The sequence below is a fragment of the Ascoidea rubescens genome (genome assembly GCF_001661345.1).
Source record: "Ascoidea rubescens DSM 1968 unplaced genomic scaffold ASCRUscaffold_22, whole genome shotgun sequence".
Lineage (NCBI taxonomy): Eukaryota > Fungi > Ascomycota > Saccharomycetes > Ascoideales > Ascoideaceae > Ascoidea > Ascoidea rubescens.
In genome coordinates, this window is record NW_017962934.1 from 88,603 (window position 1) to 111,976 (window position 23,374).

Here is a 23,374-nt window from a genome sequence, read left to right on the forward strand (position 1 = left end):
ATGGAAAGAAGAGACCCGGGTGAGTCACATCAATATCGAAAGTTCAAGCGATCTGCTTAATTTTGACGCTGATCTGGTGACGCAGCAATAAACCGTTCGAGCTGGCCGAGCGGCAAACAGGTGTGAGAGCGAATCACCCACTCCATGGATGGGCTTAAAAACTCAGTGAAGTGTGTCCGGATCCGCGTCAGGAACTTCTGGAAAATATCGTTTATGCGAGATAATAATAATTAAATTGCAAATTGCGGCATCTCCGTTGCAGTTGGAAGATACCTCCAGCCATTCAACAATGAAGCACGAAAAAGAATGTTGGTTTGGGCGTCATCATAGTAGAACAGCCTGTTCCGTTGATCGGGAGAACCATCTGTCTCAAAACACGTTTCAGGGTAGAATCGTACACTCTTTTATGAATTCAACCGCGAAATATAAATCAATGAGTACGAAAAAGCGATATTTAAGAGAACAAATTTAAATGGATGTCCTTAACAACTCCAGTGGGAGCCTCTCAATCCATTGTGTTTCGTGCCTCATTGACGGTCACCGACCTGCTCCCGTGAGTGTCTGTGATCTAATCTAAATTGTTATAAATGGGGCTGGCGAATTGGTTTACGTTTTTCTTTGAAGTATTCATTATTACGTGAGTGCATTGTCGTTTATTTGCTACAAAAAACTCAATCCAAAATAGCGAAAGCACAGTGGCAATAATCAGATGATCCGACGAATGCGGGTACCTTTATTAATGTGGTTCGCGTCTTAAATATCAAAAGAGCTCAGTGCGCTGCGTTGGCTCAAGTTTGCTTTAAAGAGGGTGTTACTATTGCAAAAGCATTGATGAAGAGAAAGTTAACGTTGCGGTTAATTCCATCTGGCTTTGGTTGGTCGCTGGCGGATTCGTTGCTGCGGTATTGAAAGAGATGCTATGCAATTGGTGATATGGCTATCAATACTTAGTGAGAATGGAAATGCTTTACGGTACATTTTGTCTATTAGAGGGTAAAATTTTGACTTGCTAACTTACGCCCGGTATGTAGCAAAATAGAAAAGCGAAAAAGAAGGACTTTCATAAAGTGTTCAATGAGTTTTTTGGCCGTATTTTCATGATCTACAATATCGACGAGGTTGCTGCGCATTTCTATTCTGCTTCTGTTTCAGCGCCGCTACGCTGAATCGGTTCATACCAATTTTACAGACCATCAAGAACTTAGATTTAGTCCAGGAATTCTTTTTGTCAATTATCTGTGTGGCGATGCGTTTGCTGGTTATTCAAGCAGCAAAGGGTAATTCTCCATCGGTAGAATCACATTGATGAAGCCGAAGGAAAGAAAACTGACGTCCTGTCGTTGCCACACAACCAGACATTATTTTGTCTGTGTTTTGCAACACCCTCTGTTCTTGCTGTATCATCTATTCTCGCTAATGTTTCTCTTGCTGCAGCTTACCTGGATACACGAAAGATGGTCGGAGGCTGCTTTTTAGTTTTTCAAAATTACATAGCAAGCTCATGTGCAACGGCCATCAGATCAATCTTGATTTTGGTGTGCCTCAACATATCTGTGCTGTCGCTAATTGATTCAGGGACGTAACTCTTGGTTCAGGTCTGATTGACGTTATTGAGGACCCTAACGTTGATATCAATGTCATTGGTGCTGTGACAGTTCTGAATGGTTGATCGTTACAATATGGTTTTATCCTGCTCTTTTTGCAAATATAGTCTTTTCTTCAGCCGCTTGAAGTAAAGGTGCTTAGTTTTCATTCAAAACTATCATCTTTTCTAGAATGGTGTTTTGGCTAGTAAAAGAGCTGCATCATAATTATATAAATGTGTCGTTGCCTCATAGGCAATTTCGTTAATTACTACAAACTGGCATCAACGATCAGGTCATCGATGTTAAGCCGCCCCAAAAGATATTGCAAAGTCGTAGGGCATTTCCGCTGCCAGCTCATAATGTTTGTCATCTCGCAAAGGAAAACGTGGAAGATTATTAATAATTTCTCTACATGACAGGCCAGAGCTAATTTTGGAATACTTCATGTTGATATTGTTAAGCAAAAAGTAAAAATTACTGTTAATGTGAGTCGTTATTCTGTCACCATTTCTGTTAGTTACTCATGAAAGGACATGTTGCTCTCATTGAAAACGATGATGAGCTACTGCCACATTTGTATATTATATCAAACTTATCAAATGATTACTGGGGAAGACGATCGATACTGTCCGTTCGGTTAGCAGGTTGGCTTGCAAGTAGTTCAAACGATTTTATTAAACTCAAAAAATGAACCAATTTAATGTCATTCTCATCTGACTCTCATCTATTTGGTGTCGGTGCACGTAGCCAAACAGTATCTTGACAATGGCCTAGACAATGTTAATGGAGAGTAATGTTCTTGATTAGTATTAGAACGATGGAGCGAGGTGTGCCGCGGGATGATAATTTAGGTTCCAGCCAACCGGAGCGCTCTCTTCACAGGGCGTCGTTGATTTTATTTCGGATAAGGTTCAGCTGCTACTTTGTTGAGGGGATTGGATGTGCTGCCTATGGCAAAATTCCCAATCAAACAGCAAATCAGGTACGACGATACAGTACTCTTCTGTGCTATTGTTGACTTGAACATGTTTCGCAGAACTAACAAAGTCCACAACACTCCAAGCAGCTGTCACTTTGTCTGCTCTTCGTGTTGCTTCTATGAAACCACATTTGTTTTCAAAGTCCATGGATTGTTCTCATTGAAAAGCGGTTCAAGTTTCCGTTGGAGTACGATCTAAGATCCCTATTGTTAAATGGAGGGATCAGTTAATTGCAAGGGGTGACGAAAATAACACAACTGCTAGAACCTCAAATATGTTGGCCACAAATGCAGTAAATCCATTCAACAATGACGACGAAAAGGATAATCGATATATTGACATCACTGCAGAAGATGAAACTACTGATCATTTCGGTGGCAACGATCTAAATTCAATAGAATGAGTTCCATTTACAGATGATAATAATGAACCTGGCCACAGTCACATTAGTGTTTGCTCAGATATCGACCAACGTTTCGGATCCAAAAACATTCGCCAAGAAGATCTTCATCAGATTCAACAGGTCCATCAAAGAATTGCAATTGATTCAACAAGTATAATTAAAGAGAGGGTCTTCTCGACATTTCTTGGCGATGCATTTGTCAACCCTAGTACAGTGGCACCAAATCGTGCAGATCCAATCGGAGAAATAGCTTGCCAATCAAATCTGCAGACGGTGCATAATGATAAAGCCCGCCAGTGGGGTCCTCTTTTTGTATGTTTAAGGGCTGTCGGCTGCCGTTGCGTGGTTCCGATGCTGTCACCGCTATCAGCTGAATGTCCAAATCCTACCCAAGTGACTCATCTTCTTGTTCTCTTCAACCTACTTCTTTAGCTGATCCAGTTAGTGCAGACACTTGGAATAAAGATGTGATACTCTCTCTTTGGATTGCAGCATCTGCGCCATTTTAAATTGAGCAATTGGATTTGAAAACAGTTTATCAGCATGGTTATATGGACGGAGAAATACAAAAATTGCTACCCCTCAAAATTGAAAATCTAGCGTGTGCTCTGAAAGGTTGCAGGGTATAGCAAATGAATAGTTAGCTCGAGCGACAATTACCATCTTGGTTAAAAGAAGTGCTAATAGGACTTGAGATAACTGTGATTTGAAGGCCCTCAGCTAAACAACTTGGTTTTGATCTTTCAAGGAACCGTCAGTCTCGCACTTTAAACATGTATATCCATTATTATATTATTGCGGGAATATCAAATGCCGTGATGAAACCGGTGAGATCATGCTTGTGTTCGATGATCAAAATGATGGATCATTGAGGGATCTTTTGTCGATCTCATTGACTTGATCCTAGTGACAGTACGGAATGTATTGATTGGCCTATGAAGACCGACATAACCCTGACGGTTCAACACCATAAAATCAGTGACTCTGATTTAGATGATACACCAAGAATGATAATCGAATAGAAGGAACTACTTGAAAGACATCGCTCTGATTGGGATGGTGAGCCGTAATCGATTTTGCAACCTATTGAAGGTTCAATGCTTTTGGCTGAAGATTGAGTACGGTATGATAGTGTTTATGCTGGTTGATTCCTAAAATGATAGTTCACGCAGCGTTCAAAATCAACTAACATTGTGTTAAATTCGTGTGGAAACTTTTCAACTCAAATTAATCAGCAGTTGATTGCAAACCCGCTTCTCTGTTTTAATCGGTTAAGTACTTTTGCAGTGATGTAGCCGGGGATATTGATTAATAGCAATCAGTTGGTGGCATTACGTTTCTGATTTAATCAATGAAGTTTATCGAACTTAAAGAGGAAGGCCTCTGAGCATTTGCTGACTTGCAAAACGCAGTATTTTTGACTGAGTCAGCCGGTCAAAATGCTGTCTTCCCAATTAAGTTTCAAAACAATAATGGTAGATGTGCTGCAACGCGGCATTATTCTCGGAAATAGCAATTTATGTCTCAATTTTGTTTACCACCCTACCCATCACATAAATTCTAGCGGCACGTGAAACCCTTTTTCAAGGGATGAAATGAGTAGGAAAGGGGGCTTGAGAGTTGCGAATATTGATACTGAACGTAATCAAGTGATATGTTATATAGGGCGTTTAGTGCAGAAGTGATTATGCATTTTCTGAACGTTTGAAATAAATGGGGTAATCAATGCTTGTCTACTTGTTGTCGACAACCTTTTGGCTTTATTTAGTTTTTATTACTTGTTGAATATCTTGTTGACATTGGTACCTTACTGATGCTCAGATGTTCTACGAACTGTAGTGCTAATATTTCTCCCTCTGTTGAAAGTTGATCCTATTATATTTCGTAGCGAATTCAACATAATATATTAATGTAACGAAACTGATGAGAAAGAAAACCGTAGAGGAGATCGCCAGCCGTTGTCATAAAAAAGTGGGTTTGCTCACAGAGGGTCAAAAGAGCTGACCGGTGGGAGACAGCGAAGTACTTAATGTAGACATCCGCAAGGCTCAGCACACTTTTGGGTGCCATCATTTTTACTAAACGATTAAGCGGGAATTAAATAATCGTTCTATTTGCTTTTAATCACTTGATATCTGTTATTTTGTATTATGTTTAGGCTTATGTAGCATTGGATTATATTGAGCAGTGAATATTTGTAGGGAGATAAATGGTTCGGACTATTTGGTGTTCTCCAATAAACAAAGACGCGAACGAACCGATAAACCAGGTAATGCTCTGCGGACACAAAGGAAACAAACTTGCCATTCCTCATCAGTTCAGAAGACAGAAGGCCTGTAAACTGTATTTCATGTTGCAGGTCTTGATATGGAGCAGTTTGTTTCACCCCAAAATGTTTTGATCAAAACGGCTGTGGCTGCGAGTCAATCCCACTTCACTGCTTTTGTCAGATGATTCTTGCAAAGAGCTGTACGCACTCACGGCTGGTAGGTTGTCGGCAAACGCCAGCGGTCACTCGTAGAAAAACAACAATATTTTACAACTTTGAGCGGATCATTTGTAGTTTCGTTACAGGGTTGCAGAAGCAGTTGTGCGCTATTCGGCTGGCGGGAGGCGGACACTGAGTCTTTGTCGCCGGCTCTTGTTGTTTACATATTTTAATTAATCCCAGCTTTCTATGAATCGGCTGCTGACTTCCAGCACGTTTGGTTTTATTATACACTATCAAACTTCACTATTTTATCGCGGAATCGATAGAGAAATAGAGAAAAGTTGCGAAGCTGTCGTTGAACTGCAAACCGTGATATGGAAACCCATTCAAATCTCAACTGTTTATTGTTAACACTGATCGTTTTGCCGGGGTTTTTCACCCCGATCAAATTGATATTTTCAGTTACAAGTTTGCTGGAGTCAAGGAATTGCTGGTGTGTTGAATCGGAATGGTGGATCATCATTTAACGTCTTTCATGCTACCGAATACGGATATTTAATTTGAATTGCAGCTTCTACAATTAAACAAGTATGGTTTTCATTGAAAAATGATTGTGTTAACCTAATTGAAGAATTGCCTTGGTAGAAGAGACTCCTCAGCATTTTATGATTGTGTGGTTGGCCCATCTAGTTCTGCGCTAGTTACTCCCAATAAGACTAATCGAATATGTCAAGCTGGTTAAATGAATGATAGAATTTTAACCTAGTTGTTTATCCTTTTTGCTGCTGCTGGTTCAAAGTGAAATTATTGACAAAAATGAAGAAGCACTTAAACTATTAATATATATTGTGCATGTCAGGACGCAGTTTCTGTTGCAATTTCCCGTTCACAATGTCACTTTGATGCCCCTGGTTGCTAATGATCCTAGTAGTCATCTTCTTAACGTCGATCGTTCTCACTGAAGGTCTCTCGTTGATGCCCCAAACACCACATGCCCGTCAGCAATTGGTTCGCTGGTTCATTATATTTGATTGATTACATTGTTTTAGGATTGAATAAAACAAAGAGTCTCTTCTGATACTGAAATTGCTTCAAATCTCTTAAAAGAGTTTCGTTACAGTAAAAAAAATATTCATCAAATTACAATTCCTTACACCACTCATTATAATTGGGTAGCTGTACGGCAAAATAAGTCATACACAACGACAGCCAAATCAATGTTCTTTGAACCTAATTTTCTTGATTTCATGGGGATGAACCTGTGAAGTTCGCGGTCATTCGAATCGATTGGGTCACCACCAAGGATGGTGGTTTTGCTTTCGCCATTCTTTGAATGAATTAAAATAGAAACTGACCTGGAGCATTGTGGAAAGCGTTTAATTGCGCGACTTAAGCGAAAGTCGCCAAGGAAATCAGCCGGATAGAAGAAGGTGGTATAAGTGCTTCTGGGTTTTCCTTGGTTGCTGCCTAAGTGGAAATGCATATTGAGTTCTCTTCACTAAGAGCGGCGCTGTTGTTGTTTGTTCTTCCAGTCAATTTGATCAAACTAAAATTTTTGAGGACGATCTACAATTTACCGCTATCCAGCCAACAGCTCTACCTGCATTCGAGTAAAAATTATTTCTGCTGGTGTTACGGAAAAAGATCCATCGACTGCTACGAACGTCAAATATATCTCAAGTCCAAATGGTTGAAAGTTATCGGGATTGGCTTCAAACTAAAAATCAAACATTAAGTCTAATGACAAACTATTATATTGTGATTCCTTGGATGATCATTCGAAATAAAGTGTTCATTGCAAGGACTTCCAGTTGAGAGACCAGTTGATTGCTTTGATGACGAACTAGCAGGTGGAGTAGACCCCGGTGATGCTCTTTGTAATATTGACGAGCAACCCCAGAGCTAAAATGCTGTCAAAAAGATCATGAAGACGCGGAAGAGCAAGATAATTGGTTCTCAATCCAATCAAGAGAGACAATAAATGAGAGATGGCTTCAGAAATATTTGGCTGCTGCCCTAAATGCGGTTACTTCCATCAGTTTATATATCTAAGTCGCAAAACAGAAAGTTTGTAGCCAATCAAATCTTGTAGCAATGTATGATTACAAAACTAATCTTTTTGCTAATCTTCCTTTTTTGATCAGTGTGGTTGGCTGTCGCTGGATCTTTAGAGTGCGCGCTTCTCCTCCTGCCAATTTGGAAGAAGCCAAACTGGTGTGTCAAACATTTACCACGCATGAAAGTATTAACTTTGCTAAAACATTCCGTGCTTCATTAAGGTATACCCGCTTGAGACGTTGGCTTGCTGCTGCGGAATCAATGTCATGCAAGCTTCATCAAATATAAATGACAAATGCTTTTCAGGATGACCGTTTCGACGCTGGGTTTAAGAAAATCTACCAATTTTGATTTCATATTGAGTAATATCAACTGAAAGCTTGAAAAATACAATAGTAGGATTACGGTGCCAAACAATGATTTCTGTCATGAGGCAGGAGAGCGCTGAATCCCTTTCTAATTATTCTTGCTTCGCAGCTTGTGAGCTGAAGAATCTTGGTTTCAATTCTCAAAGAACAAACACCACCGGACAATAAGTTGATTGCGTTGTCATATGATTTTTTGCGGAACTGACCGGCAAAAGTCAACTGGGTAACCAGTCTTTGTTGATTGTGGAAAATAAGAAACTTTGAACTATCTCGGCAGGCCATCTTGCTTTTTAATTTGCTCAGAGTAAGGGAGCCACTTCTGCGACTAAGAGATCTTACATCAAGCTGAAACATCAATAGTTGCAATTGGATAGGTCTCATTCACCGGCTACACCAATTACGACTAACCAATCATCCATGCAACTCACCAAAAATACGTCAGAAGGAGATGAAGAATCGTTGTCAATATTCCGAGTAATCAAAGCTGGTTATGTTTTGCATCAAATTGATGATAGGTTGATATTGCATTTCATGTCGAGCTCTAACCAAATAACTTGGAGGACCAAGGAAGATTCACTTTGGCTGTCCTAAAAGAATCCAGCGGTATTTGACCTCTAATTCAATATTTGTTAACAACAAAGGTCCCATTGCGGTTGAGTTAGTGGGATGCTCTGACAGTGATTGAATTGCAGTCAATGGAATTCACCACTCAGGCGGTCGCTCAACTTCTGATCTTCATTAGAATCAAGTTATGCCCAACTCAAAAAGCGGGCCCTCAGTTGCTAGCTGATTTCTAGAGATGAATAATTTTTACTAAATGAGGAGTCCGAACAAGTTGCATTGCTAAATAAAATTTTTGATCTGATGAGCAACTGCTGCAAAACCGATCAGTTGCAGCAATAGGAACTTTGCTTTCAAAGTTGCGAATCATTCTACCTGTTGCAGGAACGTCAAGCGTTCTTCGGTTTAGATCATATTTGAGAAACGGATCACCTATTGGGGGGCTTACCTTTGCAAAATCAAACACTAGGCGTATAGATCCAGATATGTCAAGTACGATCCGTTGTGAACAGGATTTACTTCTGTCAATGAATTTCTTCAATGCCTCTCCCATTAATGATGGTGGCGCTGCCGCTTAAGGTTTTTCCAATCGAGATATTATTTTTAATATTTTGCATATCTTGTTGATTTTCCATCATCCCTATCACACGCATGGTTCACTTTGTCCAATTTCATTAAAATTATTCGACCTCCAATGTGAATGAATTATTGATGTTTAATTTTCAATGGCGAATGTATTGAGTGGTATTAATAAATGGTTGAGTATATTTCCGATTTGCATATTGCTGTGTATCGTTATCGATCAATCTTCTGTTCGGTTTTCATTTAACATGGGATTCCATAAATGTGGCATAACCTGTGGTTTTGACAAATGGCTGTTCTTCGACGTGGAAACAGCAGAACAACCCAGCCAGGGTCATTTTAATTTTGACACCGACCAAAAGAATGGACGTCATTCCGCAATCTTTTCAGGATTTAGCATGACTTCATTGTAGAAATCGAAAGCCCCCCGTTCAGAATAACCTATTTTCGTGACTTATCAATTCTTTCTTTTAAATGGCAATGGCTTTGACATGGAGCCATTTCACTGCGTCCGTGACCAATTCTTTGGAACCAATGGATTTTACTCCACCTTAATTGCACTACCGCAAACGCAAACAGCTGTTTTCCGGTCAGTAAATCTCTCGAATAGATTAATCGGAACTTTTCAGTTCCGCATACAATATTATGAAGGGCTGTTGTAGGTCTGCTCAATATTGAGAATCCGATTTTAAGTAGCTGTTACCGGTGTGCTCCAGTGACGCTAAGAGAATTGAGCCACCTTTCTCTACGGCAACCAGCGGTCTGTTATTCATCTCTTTATTGTATGTAGCTATTCCGCTTCTATTTTTCTTGAAGGATCTCTAAGATCAATTACTTTTTGCTTTGAAATGGCGGAACTGGATCTTGCTGTTGCCAATGTGCTCCGCAATTAAGCAATCTCTCACGCAAATATGATTTGATGTGCAATGAAAGAAATTATCACTAGGATGTGCTATCAGTAACTAATTATGGCGAATAAGAATAATATAAACCCAACTAGTATTAGTTCCTAAATGGCGCAGCTTTAAAAAAGCAGGTCAGAGCGCAAATACTATTCATGACCGCATGGATTACATCCTCCTGATGTTGGCAGCCACCATTGCAAATTTGCCTAATAACCTGTCAAAACCAATACAGGATGTTATAACAGGTGAAAAATTCTTTAATATACCCACAAGCAAATTGAAGTCATCAGAGAGGCTCACATGATGATGAAGATAATAAAAAGTTACTAAATTAACGTTTTGACAAAGTCTCTTTGTCGTTTGTTTGAAATATTGTCAATTGCCTAACCAGCGTCATTAGTTACTGTGAGTGAGTGGGATGTCTGCCGACGATAATGTGCGAATTATGGATATTCGTTTCTGTGAAAATGTGGAAAGCCAATATGATTCCAATAAGTACAATTGCTATGCTAACGAATTGCGAACTGTTTTGTTTGAGAAATATATTGATGCACTACTTCAACACCATATCAATGAGGATTTGATGATCTTGTTAGATGCCAGCTTACAATTGCTGTATCAATTAAAGTCTCATTCTTGCGATTTTAGCCAAAAATTTGTATGAGCCAACGCATGAGCTCCGTTTAAATGATGAATCGCGTTAAGCATCAATGATTGAAAATGTTATCGTTCTGTTGGGTAATGATATTATAATTTCTTTAATTTCGGTGCTTAGAAAATCATTTGAGTTCTCTCAATGAGACTTTTAAAAAATGTGGCATCAATTAGCTTGGCTGAGAATAGTAATTGTAAACACCAGATTTAGAAATCACATATCTCTCATTGGAGATTCGCTTATCAGTAACGTCTTCGCTTTATGTGTATCATCGTCGTTTTACAAGCACTACAAATGTCATCATCATAAATGGTTATTAAACTACCTGAATTGAAAATGAAAGCTGGATCAAATAAGCTTTGAGTCTTGTCACTGCTACCATCATCGCCATTATTGATTGCATTGATCAAAATCTCTCATGCGAGTTTTAAGCCGTGCAATATACCTATTAATTTGCAAACATTTTCAACTGATCTTCATGGACAGCTGGAGGACCGAAATAAACGGGATAGTCAATTGATCCATTCACGAAGACCCTCTTGGCATTTAATTCGCATGATATTGCAGTGGAGTCGACAGCTAACAATTCCATTCCATTATATTCCATTTTTTGAAAGTGGATCATTCTCATCAGAATGGGATTTGCCAAGGTCGTGAAGCGGGCTTTTTCAACTAATCTTTGCGGAACTGCTCCGAACAACTTGCTTGACGATTCATATTGAATTGCCATCTTTTGTTGACTGTTGCAGCATTAAATGATGGTCGTGGAAATGATAAATAAACTTCATTCTACTCAATTGAACTCGCTTTGTTTGATAAAGCCGACAACCATCCTAAAAATTTTGGCCTGGTAACGCATCTTAGAATAGCGTTGGGAAACAATTTTTCGACGTTGATTCAAATCAATGCCCTTATGATCAACAAACGGAACCGTTTAGTTTAGCCAACCGCCTTCAACAAGTCCAGTTTCAACTGTGCACGATTCTGCTGGATGATCTTCAACTTGCTCAACTGTTGGAGGTGATATCATCGGAGTCAAGTTAACTTTATCTTTGCTGTTGAACAAATTATTGATTTGATGTTACATTTTTTCTTTTGGAGCGATGCTTCCAAGGTTGTTTGGTAGTTCTCATAGTTAGTCTGGGTTTCATCTAGGATTTGTTAGCATTATCACCTGGGTTCGCAGAAACCAAACGAATGATTAACTGTGATTCAACTATTGGTTTAGTAACAAGCTCATACCACATGTGTTCAGCAGTACGAACGGCAATCAGGCGTGTTCTTTCCATGGAGGTTGTAGGAACGGAATTACGATATCATTGTTTAACGGCTTATCTTTTTCAATATTTTTTTATTGAGAATGCTCTTGTCGGCTGAGCCAGACAGAGAAGCTTCAAATGAAAAAATCTGTCTGTTAGAAAACCAGTTGAATTAATCGTGGAACACCGTGCGGGTTCATTGATTTCAACTGGTATTGATTTATTTGACTAATAAGGATAAGTTTCATTGTTTGATCGCAACCACCTTGTTGTGAAAATTTTGTTTGAGTTCTTCGTAAACATGAAAGCGAAAACCGTTTGATAAATTAAGCCAAAAGGAAATATCAGTAATGTCCTTTCGCAAAATGGTTTGAGAGACATTATGATGGAAAGCTTAGATATGAGCACTGATTCAAGAATCGATTTTCACATTTTGTTTTCTTTGGCTAGTAATTTCATTTTAATGTTTATACTTATTTTTCTTTGCAATATAATTGTGCAAGACGATCAAATGTCCAAATGTAACGTTCACCATTTTCATTGTGAAAGCGTGAATGAGTTGGAGTGACGTATTGGATGGTTCCTGTCTCTCTGCAGAATCTTTAAAAGATATTTCTATTCAACTCATTTTCCTTTTTGGAACAACAAAATGATTTGTTTGTTAAAATCAGGAATGATTTGCATATTGATACTCAAATATGGGTTATTCAGCTACTGGGATTTGAACCAGCGAATTCACCAACAATAAAAATAAATATATTTTCCTCACTGATTATAGATTACGCACACTTAGTTGGGCCAACTCCATTTGAATAGAAATATTAACCAAAATTTTATTTGTTTAGTTGTAAAATTTTGCAATGTCGGTTTTGCTTAGAACCGTAAAAGATGCTTCTCATTCCTTATATGTACTATCAATATTGCTGGTAGTTCATCCATTTTGGGATATTAAACTCAATTGTTGGAAATCACAGTCATCGAGTTTCAGGTGAATTCGAAGGAAATTATATACTATGATGACAGCCAAATTATTTTGAATTATTTTGCATTTAGCAACAATAATAGAATGATTTTCTCAAACTTAGTAAAACTTGTACTATCTTTGTAATTCATTAGTTCGATCATCTGATATGATCATTGTAACCATTTTCCTGATATTGGACACCAATAATGTTTAGGTGAGTTTAGAATGATGTAGCAATGAAATAATTTTCAGCAACAAGCATTAACTTTTCCATTTTTTAAGCAAATATCTTCACTATTGACTCCTTTGATTAACGTGTTAGGGATCTTTTGAAGAGGTACCAGTTCAACATTGTTCACAACATACGTTGTTGCACCCCAACCGAGTTCTTGACAAGCAAGCGAATGGCCATCACTCAAATTAATATTGTCACGAGCTGATTTTGATGGATCTTGAATAAAAGATACTTAATGATGGCGTCAGTCAAATAATTGAATCATTTCTTAAAGTGAAATTGCATTGGTTTTCTGCCAACGCTGCTGTAATCATCAAACGACCGTATTTGAAGGACTTAATTTCCGTTCAAATGAAATTTCTCTTATCAAAGTCGTTGGCCAATCAAATTAAATCTGATGAGTTTCATAACCATTGGGTGTCATTAATTAATTAATGATTCCGATGATTTCAATAATTGATCTAAGCACCATTTCATTGGTAAAGTCGAATGTGCCGCCAGCTAAACTCTTGCTCTATAAATATTTCGCAATATCTTTGCTTTTTATTTCATGAAGACCAACATAAAGAGCAACAGATTTAATTCCTGGATAATGAGCTGAAACAATACCCTTTTGGATTTGAATTTTGTGGTTATTTAATTCAACAATTTTTGCTTATAATATAGGTTTAACGGTTCAAGTTCTTCAAAACACTTACAAACAAAGTTTTTCAGTTATCTTAATGAGGATCTCAAAGTGATTGCATTGAAAAAGTTTCTAATTGCTTTTGATTCAAAGGCGGCTTTCAATATCGATTGAACAGAACAAGGAAAGGTTTTTGGTGGTCGATTGGGATTGGTGGCTGCAAAGAGTCCTATTAGAATAACTTCATTGGTATAAAGAGAATTCGTGTTCCTGTGCGTGAAACAAGTTTTAAGCGACAGCAATAGAGCAGCGGTCCCAAAGAAATCAATCTTGATTTAGTGAACTCAATAACTGCATTTTAATTGTCATTGTTGCCAATGACGAAGCCTCCGCAACATTCAATCATTGTGAAAAGTGAAGATTGGAAAACTGTTAGGATTGGAACCTGAATATTGTAAATTATTTTAATGTAATTGATTACAATACTTTAATAAGTAATTCATTAATATATATTGTTATATATAAACTGTTTCCCTCTTGTTTCTACATATGTTTGTCTGTTATAACACTTTCGTTGGTTATGATAACCACTTTGAAAAATGTACAACTAGCTCCGACTTTCATATCGCAAATCTAAATTGGAGATGAAAATCAAAAAATATCTAGTCTGTTAGAAGTAAAATATCAAAAAATGAAAAGAAATCGGAAAATATAAAGGAACTAAACAAAAGAAGCTAGATTTTTAGGAGATCATAAATGAACATAATGGCTTTTCCTAGCCTTAACTGATGTACAAGTCATCTGAAAAAGTCGAATAATTTTACGATGAAGTCGATCAAGTCCAGATGATCAAAAGCAATATTTTCATGTAAAAATAGATACAGGCCAAATATAAAGTACAATAGCTGAAATAAATGGTAGATAGACGTAAAATATTGATAATAGTTAATGTTTCGATATATATGTCCATTGTTCAACTTTTGCAGTATTGCAATTGTAAAGATAGATGTTGAAGCACAATTGGAATTTGGAATGAAGGTGGAAAATAATTGGAAAGAAAACCTGTTGATGATTATGTTTGTTCTTCTTAGAAATGGTGCTCTTTCTTCTTGAAGACGCCAAAAAATTGGTATCAAAATAAATTTATATTATTCCAGTATGTTGCCCGCGTGCTTTAACAACCCGAGACAAATCAAATTCGTTATCAGCTACGGAAAAAAAGAACGAATTCAAATGATGAAGAAGTTATTTATTCATTAGCTCCACGAACAGCAGCTTTGGACAAAACAAACCACAGAAAATGTCTACTCCATGATAAACATGAATAAAATGGTTCCGAGAGCTTTAACACAAAACTAGTTGCAAAAGGATTGCTTGAAAGACTTGCCCATATTTAATATGAAAGTTCAGTCCCTACATAGAAAACAAAACACATTAAGATCGAAGGATTGATTAGCCGCCACTAACAGGAAGAAAATCTGCCAATTTGTCCCCTACACGGCCTTCATTTGACCAGTTCACAATCTCGTTTCTCATGATTTTGCAGCTAACCATCTAGGTCAAAGGAAGAAGTATCAAGATTTAAAAAAGGATTTAACTGGTTAAGTGAATCAACCCACATTTGGTTTAATACCGTTGAAAATCCTGTTGATGCGGCCAAGTACTATTCAAACTCATTGTAAAATCTATGGTTTTTCTACAATTGAACTGGTTTCAACACTATTTATGTTGATGATTATTTGATTTTTGCAAAAGCAAAATTTGGTATTGACGATACAAAGATGTTGCATATGAAGATTTTTTCAATGAATGATGAGAGTTCACCAAAACATTTCGTTGGAATTAGTATTGAGCGCACAAAAAATGAATAAAAGATTTCTTTGAACGACTTTTTTGAAAGAGTGCAATCAAATTTGCATGAGCAAAATGTAAAATAATTTCGACCGCTTTGAGCAAACAATGAGAAAATGATGATGAATTAACATTTATTGATGTTAATAATGATTCAAAATATACCTCAATTGTCGGTGGAATACAATTTACGGCAAATACTCTTTATTAAGATATTTCATTTGCTTCATTACTGCTAAACACAAAGTTAGTTCGTCGATGGACGAATCATCTTTCTGGTGCGTGTGGAGCGTCACAATATGTTCGAACAAAAAAAAAGTTGTCCACCTATTACGTTGATGAACATATTGAATAGAATTAACCCTTTTTTATACTTCTTGAAAAAACGAAATAATTAACAATAAAAAATGATCTTCTTGACCGCTCTCCCGAACCAAATATTGTAATGAAGAGTGATTCGGCTACTGACAAAATAAGAAGAAAAAATCGAAGTTGCATTTCGAAGTTAAATATGGAGGTTGAAAATAGTGAATCATTTGAATAGGGAGTCGATTAATATCCTTTGGTTTTGAATTTATTTCCATCGTCTATTCAATAATATAGTTATATTTTATATGATTCGTTACCTAGAAACACCAATTGGAACAATATAATTACTACTTGTCCCATTACTATCACAATTCAATAATAAATTTGAAAAAAATTTTATCATTAACGTAATGCATAAAATATCTAGATTCATTATCACCATCGATGAATTTGTGGGACCCAAGAAATGGATCATATCATTTTTTGATATCGACAAATATCGTAAATGCATAAAATTAACTAAAGTTGGAAGAAATTCAAGTGTAAAAATAAAAAAATTTTTGCTAAAAATAGATGCAGCGCAAACGCTAAAATAAAGTAACTATATCTTACAATAGATAACGTGCAAAATTAAAAATAAAATAATTTGAGTTGAAAATAGAGAAAGCTATATAGATGATATCAGTCAAAGTAGTGATAATTATATCAGTTGTTTACATTCTCCAATTTAAGAGTGGTAAAAAAAGATGATGTTGTACACGTGGTAAACGGAATGAATGTGAAAATCAAGTGAAAAGAAATGCTTTGATTGTAATTTAATTTTTTCTGCTTACTCATCTTGACAAACTTGAATTAACATATTAATTTGATAAATATAGATAAAATTAATCTAATAATTTGACAAATGTTTGAAATGCAGTTCTATCAATTAACTTGTGATGAAAGTCGCAGATGTTCTTTTTCGTATTGTCATATTCGAGTTGTATTTGCTTATTGAAACCATGTTCATCAATAAAGTGATACTTATTGCAAATATGCTTTGAACCATCGTCATAGGAAACTGAACATAATGTGGAAGGACAAACGTTTTTCTCGGTTTAGAGTAGAATATGCCACTGGTGTTTTATCCCCTTCTTCTTCGCTTTAAAGAAATAGTCCATTGTTTGTGAAAGAAACAAACTTAAATTTTTTCAAACCTTTTGTATACCAGATATTTCTCACATTGATTCCAATAAGCAAGTTTACAACATCATCTATATTTACAACCTCTACATTCAAAGATTTGAACACTTGCTATATTTCGCCAACATTTTCCTTCCATTATTTTGTTACCTATATCGATTATTGCTCAACGTTTTTCTACTATACCTTCACCTTCGGACTGCTTCACATGAAGATATTCAATTTGAACATTAGGAATGGATCCATGTTTTCTTAACGTGAGTCTATTTGTACCCATATACTCTGTTTAATTTTGGTTGAACTTACGCCACTTCCATTTTTTATTATATCGTAGAAAAATATATTTGTTACTTTAAATCTTTGAAACTCAAAGAATGATTCTTTGATTTGGCACTTTTCAAATTATACACTCTAGATGAGTTGGTTTTGATCGTTTAAATGTTCATTGGTGATATAAAAAGCGCAGCTAGTTGATAAATTTTCTATAGAGTTGTTATAATTAACGAAAGCTACGCACGGTACTCGTATTAATATAAACATCATTCAAATATTTCATTTTATGAAGTTCATCAATTAACTCATTTCTAAAATAATCTTAAATAAACAATCTCACGTTCTAGAGCAATTTCTATTCTTCACTTTGCACAATGCTTTTATTACCTCCAAATTTCCTTTTTGGCAACATTGGCTTTAAAAAAATTAGTATATCAATTCAACCAATCAAGAATCAAAGTTTGGGACTGGTGCTGAAAAAGGCCTGTTTGAAAATGGGGTATCCCATTGAATCACCAACCACATTGATACTGATGACCTTAACCAAATTGAATTCATTGCTAAAACTGATACCAATAAAACTTCGAAAAGACTTACTGATTCTGTTGTGGCATTCATCAAAGTTCTTTAATATGCACGGTTCTTAACAAATACGAAGAGAACAACGGTACTGACATGTTATTTAAATGGAATGTAAAATGTTAAATGTAGGGAATTGTCAAAAAGTCAATCTTGGAAAATCTGATTATCTCCATCGATTAATCTATTCAAAGACAAAACTTTGCAAAAGAAATCAGCTTGGTTGCACCTCATATGCCCTTTTTAAATTTATTACTCATTCTCATGCTCCTTTCTAGTTAAAAATCAAAGAACAACAAATATATATTTGAAACAATAAAATAGCTGGCAAGGCATTTGTAGTTACCCACAGAAAGTCACTTTAATCAATTAATGACGTCTTCAGAAACAACCATTGATTAGTGCAAGATGCAATGTTACCAAACTTATCATAGTCAATTAATATGACCAATGACATTGCAAATCCAGTATTCCGTTAATCTGATTTTGTATTTGGTGAAATATTGCGATAAGTAATTGAATCGTAAAACTTAATATATATTGTATTTTTATTGAGTTTCCATTAAAATGCTATTAATGTATAGCTTTCTAAACCTATGAGAATTATTTTAAAAAATAGAGAATTATCAGTGCCATTATAATCTCAGATCAAAAATAGATTTAAACAAACCTTGTTACCCAAAAGTAAATAGTGAAATAGCAACAACGAAAATAAGAACTTTGAATAAGAAGAATTAAAACGTAGAAGGAAACATTTATTTTGAGTTCGAAAAAGATTATTATTGAGTTACGTCCATTCAAGTTAGTTGAACATCAAGTGTTATCATTGAATAGCTTTCGATAGAAAAGGATTAACAAAATTAAAAGAAAAAATTTTCATCATGAGCATAGTAGAAAATATGATAAATATATCTATTGTTTCAATCGCACAATCAAGACCTTGTGAAAGTTGATGTTGTTGTAAACAAGTTGATTGGTATTAATCTGAAATATATTTGTGATGCAAAACATTTGAAGGAGATTAAATTTGTTGGTTTCACACCTCATCACAAAGTTTAATTTGCGTTCTGATTTCATCAAAATTATTGGAATTATTTTTATACTTAGAGGACTTTTTGAAATGGAGCTGTATCAAGTATCTTGGTAGAAATGTCAGTGATATTCGATTTTGTACTAATAAGAATGACTTTTTGTTCGCTGATTACATATATGAACAGCAATAAGATGAAATCTATTATTGGAAAACTTCCTTCAATTACCAGCATATCAAGAAGAAGAAATATTCGCCATCAATGATTACCACCATATAAATTGATAAAGTCCGCCGCGCTGTTCAGTTCAATTAATATGCTCTGAAAAACTAATCTACCTGATATTGCGGCAGGAAATAAAGAGTAATCAGACTCGGCAGATGACAAAAAAGCCAGTGCTTGTTTTCTTCAAGGCCTAGTAAGCAACATTCGTTGATCATTCTGAATAAGCCACTTTCATCTTTTCAAATCATTTTATCATTTCTCAAATGACGGCCACCCACATTAGTTGAATGAACTATTGTTTTAAGAAGATAATAGTTGTATGTTGCAAGTTATCGTTTTTCAAAGAGGGTAAAATCGGTTTATCCTAGTTGAATCATATTTGCCAAGTATTGAATGCAAGAGTAATTCATTTCACAAACGTATCGCAAAACCCTGAACGCCGCAAGATAGACGATCTCTTGATGGAGAAATTAAAGGGCTGCCATAAGGCGATGTTGGAAAAGAAACATCATATCTAACTGTTATTCCTAAACGGTAACGTCTTCACAATTCACTGATACTTTAAATGATAATAACATCAAAGTTTGTAGATCCATCTTGAAATTGAAGTTCCGCGGTTAGAAAATTTTTTCACTTTTTTTGATTTTTGCAGTTGCAAATGCGATTGAATCTTTTCAATAAAGTCATTTATATAAATGTGAAATCTTTTATCGCGCTGTTCAATCTTATAACCAAAAAGTTATATAGATGATCTCATAATGATCATTGCAAAGTCATTCTTGAATGATGCCTTTGTTTTAAGACTATCATTGTTTGGCTTTCTAACTACTAAAATGTCATCATGATAAGTGCATGAAAACCCACTTGAATGCAAAAACAAATTGGGTTGTCACAATCGTTAGGATTCGTTACCGCCAGTTTTAACAACACTTATCACTCTGATGAACCAAAAATGGGAGGATTGCTTTCAACCATACAATCCGGTTTTTAATTTCTAAAAATCATCGTTTGATGCAGACGTTTCAGCAGAAGATCAAAATAATCTGCATAGTCAATTGGTCCGTTTAAGAAAGATTTCTTGGCATGCAACTGAGACATATTGTTGCTTTTTATTGCTGCCAACGAATCTATTAATCAAAAATCTGTATTTATTCGTAACTGGAGGTCAAAACTGAACATGGATATGGCCAAGTTTTGAAGAGATCCTATAGATAATACTCATGCCTTTACTGTTCAGATCCATTTGTTGGCTGTTTGCAGTGAATGGTGATAGATTGTTGCTTATTGTGTCTTTAATTCATCATGGTTGAACTTAAAGATAATCATCAATCTGCTCAATTGAATTCATTTTCAATGCTAATGCAAATCATCATTTTAATTACGTGGCCGTCTTGAATCATTTGAGAAGGATTTTGAAATAATACGTTTTTATTTGGACACCAAATATTGGTGATCTTCATCAAGGATGAAAACCATTTGAGAGAAACTTAAATTGAATTACTTTCGAACTTTGTCCTTTCCATTTATTTCTGGCATTTTTTTCAAATACAATGTATTAAACTTCATCTATCACTACGACTTCAAAATAACTGGAATGAAACAAATAACTTATTTATCAAAACCCTATCCATTACTTACTTTGTGTGTTCACCGATTATTAGTTAAAGTTATTCTATTATTCTTTTACCCAATGGTTTCTTTCTGATAAACTAATTCCATTTTAACATTTTCAAATTATTTGATCTATCATCAAAATAATTTGTTTGCCCACTCAATTTTATTTTACTGTATTCAAAGAAATGAGATTGTGACCTTTCAGAATTGCTTTGAAGAATATTTCCTTGTATTTCCTTTCGTCATATTTGCCGATTAGTTATTTTTTCTCGATATTTTATTTTTTACATTCCAGATAGTATTTTACAGTCAACATTAATCTTATTTTGGATTGAAGGCCGCAAATAATTGAATACCATTTTAGATACTCTTTAATGCTAACGTAAGTTGTATAGGATCAAATTATTTTTGAAAACACGAAATAAGCACTTTATATATCAATCAATATTAATCAATTGCTAATGTCAATCATTTAAAATATTCATTAGAAATTTAAACTGATTTTCAATATTGACTGTCTTCAATGTTTGAATTTTCTTAAAATTTCGCCATTGCCCACAAAGACTTAAAAAATAAGGTTATTTTAATTCAACTTCTTATATTTGAAAAGTGCAGCATTGGCGCTGAATGGCCTTTGTTTATTACATTTTTATTGAGGTGATTCACTAATTAGCTTCATAGCCATGTGATCAACTTAATTGCTTTCGTTGCCGCTGCTGATCCTGATTGAACTGAAAATCAATTTAGTCCTAGTGTTCGATCATTAACGAAAACTGCTTTTTAGCTCAAATTATTGAAATTACGGTAAAGTCAATGGAATTGAGTTGTTCATCAAGGTAAATCCTGAGTGGCTGAGTGTAAGATATTTTGAAACCCTAAAATTTTGGAAGGCAAGTGAATGCATCAAATTATGAATGATGTGACAAAAACCTCAAAAGGAAAAATACGATCGGTCGAGCACGTTATCTAGCATTTAAATGTATTTCCCGTTTTGTTTCTCTTGCTGACGAAACACACAATGAAGACGAAGACTAATTAGAAAACAATAGTTTTGCTGGCAACCCCTTTTATTTTACCGAAAACATGAGATTCTTGTCAGTTCATGACTTCTTCACATATAGCGATAAACTGAAAGAACAATGCTTCCTCAGAAGTTTAGTGGATCAATTTAAGATGAGCAATGGATGTGGGACTACAAATATCATGCTAACTAAAATTAAATCCTTCAGCTGTGGTTCTTTCTGTCGACTCTGCTGAATTGGCAGTAATGAAAAAGAAACCGGAACCAATCGAAAAATTAAATTCACCCAGATCGTGGAAGGGTACAAAGTTCCTTGAAAAATGTTTTTAATTCCAATTGTGGTTAGTTGATTTGATTGATAACTGTTTCAATGTTCAATTTGTCTTTAGTTCAAATTTAAAATTCATGTTGAAGTTCCTGTCGAATTTTCAGCTGACCAAAACCTTTAAAGACATTACTGAACTCTGTCAATGATGAAAATATTTGTACGACAAAAAATACTTGTAACGTTTGATGGACAAATCTATGTGATAACAAGTCTATATGAAGCCCACCAAGAATATCATTTGTGTTGCAAAAGACTCTGAAAATGGTTGCAAAGATCACATCGCACGGCAGCAATCAATGAGAAGAAAAAGGTGACAATTCCTCACTGTGAGAGAATTAATAAATGATTTTTGGTAAATGCAAACTAACTTCAAAAGGAATTGGTTTTCAACACCAAAAGTAATCTGTCCACAGTCACAATGACGACTGTCATTCTTCTGGCAATAAAATATAGCCTGAAGCAACAAGAATTGGACTCCAGCCAAAATAATAATGGACGAAACAAATGTAAACGCTTTGCTTCGGTTTTAAGCAAAACAAAACTTTCAAAATATTACACCTCCAAAGAATTAATCATTGGGCAAAATATCCCTGCTGATTTGGTTGCCTATTTAACGTCTAAACTAGGTTTTGTGCACTGCAAATTACTTCAATAATTAATTTAATCGTACCAATAAGTGCTAAGTGTTTGTATCGTATTTCAAGAGATCGGTTCAATTATATGCATTTGATAGTTAGTACAGCTCTCCACAACTGTAGTGTACCATTTCTGCATATTGTATTACAAATAAAAGTAATTTTTCTAGATAGAATCCTTCTAGGAAATAAAAAATAAAATTTTTTGAATAAGACAATCGATCTGAGTATACAAATGTTTTAAAATTAGAATATATGTTGTATGGGAGCATAGAATATGGTGAAAGCGTGACTTTAAGTAAAGTTACTTGAAATGCAAACGTGAAACGAAAATATGCTTAACATTAAATTGATGTAGCATAACACCAAAATTGGCAATCGTTTAGAAGAAACTGGAAACCCTTCAGATTAAATCGCATAAAAGGTAAATTTAAAATAAAATAACTATCACTAATGATTGTTAAATCGTCAAAGCAATAAAAGTCAATTGGTCCTAAATATAAGAATTGTTTAAGCCGATCAATGTAACACCTGAAAAATGGAGTTGTTCCATATCTTTTACGGGAAAACAATTTGACAAATTGTCAATTATAAAAACTGAAAGTGATACTATTTGTTCGTTTTAGACCTTTTCGCAGATTGCAATAAGGACGCAAATTCATCAAACAAAATAACGTAAATCTAATAATTTGACAATTGTCGGAAATGTTGGGA

At 35.3% G+C, this 23,374-nt stretch overlaps 2 protein-coding genes across 2 annotated transcripts; both read left to right on the top strand.

Annotated features, from left to right (window-relative positions):
• Positions 1-2,536: 2,536 nt before the first annotated feature.
• Positions 2,537-2,969, top strand: ASCRUDRAFT_10606 (uncharacterized protein; the record flags this gene model as incomplete). The annotated part of the gene is made up of 2 exons (XM_020188637.1): positions 2,537-2,654; positions 2,755-2,969. 2 exons carry the CDS (start codon positions 2,537-2,539, stop codon positions 2,967-2,969), a joined length of 333 nt encoding a protein of 110 aa, XP_020044306.1.
• Positions 2,970-10,292: 7,323 nt separating this feature from the next.
• On the top strand, positions 10,293-15,294 carry ASCRUDRAFT_10607 (uncharacterized protein; the record flags this gene model as incomplete). The annotated part of the gene is made up of 2 exons (XM_020188638.1): positions 10,293-10,489; positions 15,171-15,294. The coding sequence occupies 2 exons, from the start codon at positions 10,293-10,295 to the stop codon at positions 15,292-15,294; spliced, it is 321 nt and encodes a 106-aa protein (XP_020044307.1).
• Between the last annotated feature and the right edge of the window lie 8,080 nt (positions 15,295-23,374).